Genomic DNA, 7,563 nt, shown 5'->3' on the forward strand with positions numbered 1-7,563 from the left:
GGGTCTTTCCAGGCATTCATATTTGTAAGCTGTCCTGTTTGTTTCTGCACAACAAGCCCTTTCTTACGGAAACTATAAAAATAAATAGGACAAATGTCAAATGTGTATATGTCAAAAAGTGTATAATTTTTGTGTTTATATTGTAGGCTTCTCAGAAACAAAAAGGTTAGTTTTTTTTATACTTAGCTATTTTTAATTAAAATAGAATACCAACTACAACAAAGGACTTTTGTGTACAGTTGTGTTCTCTGGGTTAAGGTTTAACACCAAACCTGATGTGACCAGACTCTGTTTTTATCCTCCTTCCAGCTTCTTGGAAGCCTGTAAAATACTCTTTGTCTTATTGTTGTTGAGAGTTCTAATGCCAATTGAGCATTTTGACAAATCTATTTATTTTTCAACATTTTGTTTCTCTACTAAAAGTCTTATATTCTATCTTCTTCCATACTGAGAAGAAATCGTCCCAGTAAGAGGAGCACTTAATAATGGTGGTTATAAATTAATTACTTTAATGGCGGTGTTCTTTCTTGAGCAGGTGTAAGTTGAAGCTACAGCAGAAGACAATGTCTTTGTGGTCCTGGGTTAATCAGCCCGGTGAGCTGAGTAAATTCACCAACCCCCTCTTTGAAGCCAACAACCTTGTCATCTGGCCTTCAGTTGCTCCGCAGAGTCTTCCGCTGTGGGAAGGTAAACCGCGCATCCTTTGCAAACTTCCTAACGGTCAGGTGTCCACGCGGCTGCCTGTGGGTGTGTGCTGTTGGTGATGTATGAAGATGGGGAGCTGGACGTGGCCCTCAGACCTGTGTGAATTGTCATTCTCAGTGTGGACATGGTTCTCTCTTTCAAATCAGTTAGCTAGCCACACTTTTTTTGTTTTCAGTTCCCATTGAGAAATTAACAGTGTTTCTTTACATTGCTGTTGATGTTGGATATTTTTTCTAGATAAGAATATATTACTCTTTGCCTAAGAGAGTTGGTAGGTAGTTGGGACATGAATAAATTGTAAGCTCCTCAGGGAGGGTTTCTGTCCCTTAATTAAGCAGCCATTAGGATAGGTTCATGTGTTAAATGGTATTAAAGAGTTACATGGCTGGGCATTCCAGTAAGTTTCTATAAATGGGTACAAAATACCATGAATGCAGTAACACAGATATTTCACTGTTCTTATGGGACTATATGCTTCATTTTTAAATCTTTGTCTAAAGTAGTTTTTTTATATACACTGATTTTTCCAACTACTGAAGCTTAGCCCCGTAAGTATTGAAGCTTGTTAATTAAAAAATAACCAAAATCTGGCCAGGTGTGGTGGCTCACACCTATAATCCCAGCACATTGGGAGGGTGAGGTGAGTATATCACTTGAGGTCAGAAGTTTAAGACCAGCCTGGCCAACATGGTGAAACCCCGTCTCTACTAAAAATACAAAAATTAGCCAGGCTAATTGGGTGGTGCAGGTCCGTAGTTCCAGCTACTTCTGGAGGCTGAGGCAGGAGAATCACTTGAATCTGGGAGGCAGAGGTTGCAGTGAGCAGAGATGACACCACTGCACTCTAGCCAGGGTAACACAGCAAGACTTTCTCAAAAAAATAAAAATAAAAATAACCAAAATAAACTATATAGTTTTTCATTAAACAAAGACTAAAATACCATTTAATTTTTTAAAATTAGTTTGAAGATAATAAGCACATATTTATTCATGTTTATATTTAACAGCATAAAGTATGCGTAACAAGAATGGTAGCTGTTTGGTAAATTAAACCGAATTACCATTAATGCCAGTTGTTACACCGTGTTCTAGTATGTTATACTCTCAAAGGCAATTCATGTGTGGAAAACTATTCGCCCTTTGTGGAAAGGGGTCTCAGATGCTTGGTCCTCTCGGTCTGAGACCAAGTCAGTTTCTGTCTCTTCTCTGGATGTCAGCTGTCACATCTGGTTCCTCCTGGCTTATCTGCCATTAGCGGCTTCCTTCCACCTCAGTTCATGCTTCTAATCTTATCTATTGAAGCGTCCCCTAGTTAGCATTGTGGGGAAATGGCCTTAGATGGTCTTGAGGTTCTGGGTGTGAGCTTTAGTGCTTTGATTTGTGAAGGGATGGTGACTGCTCAGAACTTCTCTTTGCTTACTTTCGTGATTGTTGTCACAGTCACAGTACAGGGTTTGTGATCTCTTAACTGAGAGGTTACGGTATTCTTCCTGTTGAGGACTTCTGGGACAATGTACCTAAAAGCCACTGTCATGTTTAATAACTGAAATGAGCATAGCTGTTCGGGAGAAAACCCCTTTTGGGAGCTGGGTGGCCTGAAGGATGATTCAATTGCTTTGTACCAAACCTCCTTGTGGAGCTTAGAGATAAGTAATGGGGTGAAATCCTTGTTCTGTGGATTAAGTCCTGCCATGCCAGAGTTTCAGTATGTGTTTCATGCTCCTCAACCTAGAGCTGGGAGAAAGAAGCTCTCTATTAGGTAAAATCCTATGGTAGGCATATATATTGGATGAGACTGCTCTTCGGCCTTAAAATGTCTCTCTGCTGTTTACATTTACATCACAGCTAACCATTAATATTTAGTAATTCCTGAATTAGAAGAAACAACATGGGTGGGTCAGGCTTTACGCTGTGGTTCTGCTTTCCCTTTCTGATAGAGCCTGACGTTGGGACCTGCCTAGAAGGGCCCATTAGGACCCAGGCAGTTCGGTTTGTAGAGAGTGTTTTAAAATGAATCATAAAACCTTTGTGAACTTGCCAACTGGCGGGTGCAGCCTGGAAGGTTTCATGCCTCCTTCCTTGAATGTCTGTAAGGCATTGTTTTGGTGTGATACAGTTAACATAGGCCTGGAGAGGAGAAAATATTTCCTTTTGGTTCATAATAAAAGGATAATTATTATTATTTGGGGAAAGAAACAATTGCCTGCAGAATTGAAAGATTGCCTCTCACGTAACAGGGAGAGAGGCGTGTGAGCGCATGGACTACAGTTTAGGCTTTCAAATAACAACATAGGTGGTTCTGCTTTTACCGTAGTTGTCACTTTTCTGGTGAAAACGTTTTCACACATTTAAGGGATCTTACATGTCTGAGCAAAATTCTATAATTATAAATGATTTATATTGTGAAATTGGAAAGTTGATGACATTGTAAATTATCATCTTGTTTTCCTGAATAAATCATAGAATGGTGTTTGGATCTATTTGATAATTTTGGGGGATATTTCTGAAGAATCAATGAGCATGTACATGCAAGTAGTGACTTTTCAGATACTGTATTCAGTTGCATCCTTTTCAGTACCTCAAGATTCCTGTGTATTTTAGATTATAATAAAACACAGATGTGAGTTGTGGCAACAAAAGAAAAAAGAATGTATAATACATAAATTACATCTTATCCACAAATATAATTTTAATCCAGTGTTTATACCTTTCTTCCTTCTGTTTTCCATTCCTGGATTCAATAGGTATTTTCCTGCGTTGGAATAGGTCCTCTAAGTATTTGGATGAAGCATATGAAGAAATGGTTAACATCATTGAATATAATAAGGAATTACAAGCAAAAGTCAATATCCTTAGAAGGCAGTTGGCAGAACTGGAAACAGAGGACGGGATGCAAGAGAGTCCCTGAAAGGTCTCCTCGCACCGTTTGCAAGGACCTTCCTGGGCCTGTGTCTGCTGTTCTCTCCTTGTGCCCTTCAGTTCACTTTTACACAGTAGCCTTGAAGTGAAGGCTTTAGACGTGGGACCCCTCTAATGTAATGGATTTCTCAATACTGTATGAATAATGACAGTTACTATCATAACTCACGTTTCATGTGGCCTGTTAGGCCCTGTCACTTTGGGAGCCGGGAGGAGGTGCTAGTCATTTTATTTTTATGTGAAATAGATGACCTATTTAATGCCGTTTGTGTTTCATGCCATTTTATCCAAAGCTTTTTCTCTGTGTCCACTCTCCAAACAGCATTCCAGAGCAGTCAAGGAGACAGGTAATCTCTCTAGGGACTATTTGGTGGTTTAAAAAACAGGTCAGACTTTTAAACACTCTTACCATAGAAATGTTTTTCAAAACGGCAGCAATGGATAAACCAAGGATTTTGTGTTGAACAAGCCATTTCCAGTGTCTTTCACATAAAATAGCCATTTGCTTTAAAATAGTTTTGGACTAACGAAGCTGAATCTATTCTCATTCTTGTTTGTCAAGAAAGGAAAATCTGTTATTCGAGGTAAATTATTTCTACAAGGGCAACAGGTATGGTCCTCTGATATTTACATTAAGAAGAGTTAAATTTATTTTAACGTAGACACTAAAAGTATGTGCAATATAGAATTAAAGAAGGAATTTGTTCCTGATTGAGAATTGTTACTGTTGAATTGGTTTTCAGGTTTGGACCATACATATACAATGGGTATCAAATGCTGGTTGTAAAATTAAACCATCATCTAGAATAGAGTTAATTTGTTATAATCAAGGTACAAATACGGTTTTCTTAAACCAGAGATGCACCACCCTTGTCTGAAGTTCTTATTGCACTGGTTTGTATGCGTATGTGCGTTTTATTGTGTGTGGGTTTTTTTTTAATTTGTAAGTATTCTAAGAGTTTACTAATACCAAGGTGAAAATGTTCACGTTGACCTGAGCCTTTTGCAAATTTATTTTGGCTCTATTGATTTGTCCATTATGCGTTAGGCAAATACAACTTAAGTGGAGGGGAAGTTTATGAATATAAGATAGCTCTGTGTTTGAAGCCTCAGAAACATATTTGAGTGTTTCAGTGTTGTGGAAACAGTGATGGCCGCATTCACGCTCTGCTAGTCTATGCCTGCAACTCCACATGTTTGTGGTTCAGTATTTCCCACCTACACTTCTGTTTGGTGATGTTGTTCATTTTAACAAATACGACCAATTCTAGTTTTTCTTTAAAAGGATAGTTTATGAGTAATCTTTAAAACCATTTCCATACCATCTGTATGTAACCATTTAGAAGAGAACACACTACACTGAACTCTGCTTTAGAGCTGTGTGTTGAGCTAAAAATACTGTTTTTTAAAAATCGACTGGCAAAATCTATGGCCACACTGAGAAGCCTTTGAAAATGGCAAATAGTTTTCATCACCAGTTGCCCAAGTTTCATCTTTCTTCTGCTTCCTCAGCCTTGTAGCAAAGGCTACACAGCAGCCCACAGTCCACAGTCTCTTTGGGAAAATTTGCCTGCCACCTTCTTTAAGCTCAGTTTATTTTTGACTTACTTTCTTTGCTGTAGTTATGAACCTTGGGGCTTTAAAATCCCATGGCAAGGAGCATAAGAGATGTTCTCATAGCTCTGCGTTGTGTGGAATGTCCATCTTAGTTTTGTAAAAAAAAAAAAAAAAAAAAAAGGAAAGAGAGAAACAGCCCTCACTCTTTTGTGGTCCCTCAAAATTGCTTGATATGCCTGTTAATACAGCTGACCTTTTTGTTTTCTTCTCTTTTTGTCTCAAGATTGTATATGAAGGAACCTTTTCTTCTCAGCTAACAGGTGTAAAAGGAAAACCATCTAGAGAGTTTTCTTTGGAAGTGACTCCCATTAGCCTGGTGTGGTGGTGTGTGCCTATAGTCCCAGCCACTAGGGAAGCTGAGGCAGAAGGACCCCTTGAGCCTGGGAGGTTGAGGCTGAGTGAGCTATGATCGCATCAGGCCACTCCAGCCTGAGCAACAGAGTGAGACCCTGTCTCTAAGTAAAGAAAAAGCCAGAAGTGACTCCCACTGCTTCTGTTGATCAGCCATAGGGCTTCCATGGGTAGAAACTTGCAAGGGAGTTTGTATTAGGCCTGGTCATGGAGAGATGATGTACCATCAAGGTAGACCCGTCTTCCTGATGCACATTTGCTGTGCGAGCCAGAGTACAGTCATAGCACGGTATTCGCATTTCGTTTGCGCTCTCTTACCGAGACAACAATCTATACTGTTTTGGCAAGTTTGCATTTTAGTATTAATGTACAATTAGGAATTGTCCAAACATCTGTTTACAGGTTGTAAAAATCAACTTTGGTATCAGTGTATGTTCAAAAGTATCATTTGGTAATCCAAATATTTGAGTTTTCCCAAAGCCAAAAGCTGTCACAAATAAGTCCATTATCAATATAATTTGAAGAGGTTTTTAGTAGTACTGTTAAGTTCGTCCTTTCTTGGATGAGAAGAATAAATGACATGGATACACTCCTGAGAAGACACTTGTTAAACGTTGCATTGGAGAGTTGCCTTTGATAAATGTGGCATTAAACACTTGAATGAAGAGAACGGTGGCAGAATGAGTGAGCAAGCGGATTGCCCCGGAGGAGCCAGTAATAATCATGTGAGAGATCATTAGATTCCTGCGTATTCAGCATCTTCTCTATTCATGTGGAGTGAAAGCTGGTTTTTATATGGAAGATACATAAAGTAGGCCCCGCAAAGAATGTTTTTAAAATACAAAGGATCATCATAATCCTCTTATCGAACATATAAGGATCCTCAGATTTAAATAAGTACTTTTCTTTTTAATCAGAAGAACATTGTTGGTTGATTATATATTTTTAAAAACCTGAAACTTTTTTGGTGGCAGGACCTTTCAATAAATATTTGTTTGGTCAAAAATTTTTATTTTGATTTTATTAAATGGGAAGAAAGCAAGCAGAAATAGTAAAATTCAGTAGGTTTAAAACTCTATAAATGTATTTTATTTCCAAGAAAACTTAGGGTCGCAAAGCAAGATTTTAAAGTGATTTTTGAGAAGACTTGGGGGGACAATAATAGACATTCATGTCAAATCCCATATGGGGGATTTTTAAACATTTCTTTGAACTTTGAGACCCGACTTAGAGATGGGATTTTATTGCTTTTTGTTTTAAAGGATGAAATTTCGTGGCATTTTATTCTTTGATTCAGTCAGTATTTGGTTTAAGTTAAATAAAAAATCAGTATCATGGAAAAGATTTGACCATAATTTAGTCTCCTCAAGTGAAAAACAGGAGTAACGTTTAGTTGCACTTTGAAAAATCTGCTTAAAGGCATAACTCTTGTAGTTGTCTGGTTTCAGGAATAGCTGTTTGAATTGTCAGTCTAAAGTAGGTCATCAGGTTCACTTATTATCAGACCTTAATCTGGGATAAAGGTTTTGGTATTTGCCCACTTCTAGATAGAATGAATGAAAACGACACAAGCGTTTTATGAGCACTCTTGATCAGAAGGGTATTTCCTGGACCAAAAATGGGCAATAGTTACGATAGCTGATCCTCTGTTCTGGAGGCTTTGACATTTATCAGAGAATGAAGTCATTCAGTACATTTGATAAAGTGTTGTTGTTGTTGTTGTTGTTGTTGTTGTTTTAATTGAGCAACCTTCAGAACTGAAGAGGTTCAGAGAACTTTCCAGGTTTATACTATACCTCAAGACTACATAGATTAGCTACTGCTTATTCTTTCACATGGGCTAGGCCTGTTCTCCTCCTCCAGACCTAGTATTCTAAGTTATTACCACATAGTATTTTTATGTTATCCATCATCTTAAAGAACATTATAAGACTCATTTCTCCATTTACATTTATTCTTAGATGATAAAAT

At 38.0% G+C, this 7,563-nt stretch overlaps 1 protein-coding gene across 1 annotated transcript in view; it reads left to right on the top strand.

Annotated features, from left to right (window-relative positions):
• The window catches only part of MTMR9 (myotubularin related protein 9), a 43,038-nt gene extending 37,013 nt beyond the window's left edge, over window positions 1-6,025 (top strand). Inside the window, exons 9-10 of the mRNA XM_011942820.1 lie at window positions 536-687; window positions 3,450-6,025. Coding sequence (XP_011798210.1) covers window positions 536-687; window positions 3,450-3,613 — 316 coding nt within the window. The 3' untranslated portion in view covers window positions 3,614-6,025. The remainder of the gene's footprint in view (window positions 1-535; window positions 688-3,449) is intronic.
• Window positions 6,026-7,563: the final 1,538 nt, after the last annotated feature.

The sequence above is a fragment of the Colobus angolensis genome, unplaced genomic scaffold (assembly GCF_000951035.1).
Source record: "Colobus angolensis palliatus isolate OR3802 unplaced genomic scaffold, Cang.pa_1.0 Scaffold210, whole genome shotgun sequence".
NCBI classification, from domain to species: domain Eukaryota; kingdom Metazoa; phylum Chordata; class Mammalia; order Primates; family Cercopithecidae; genus Colobus; species Colobus angolensis.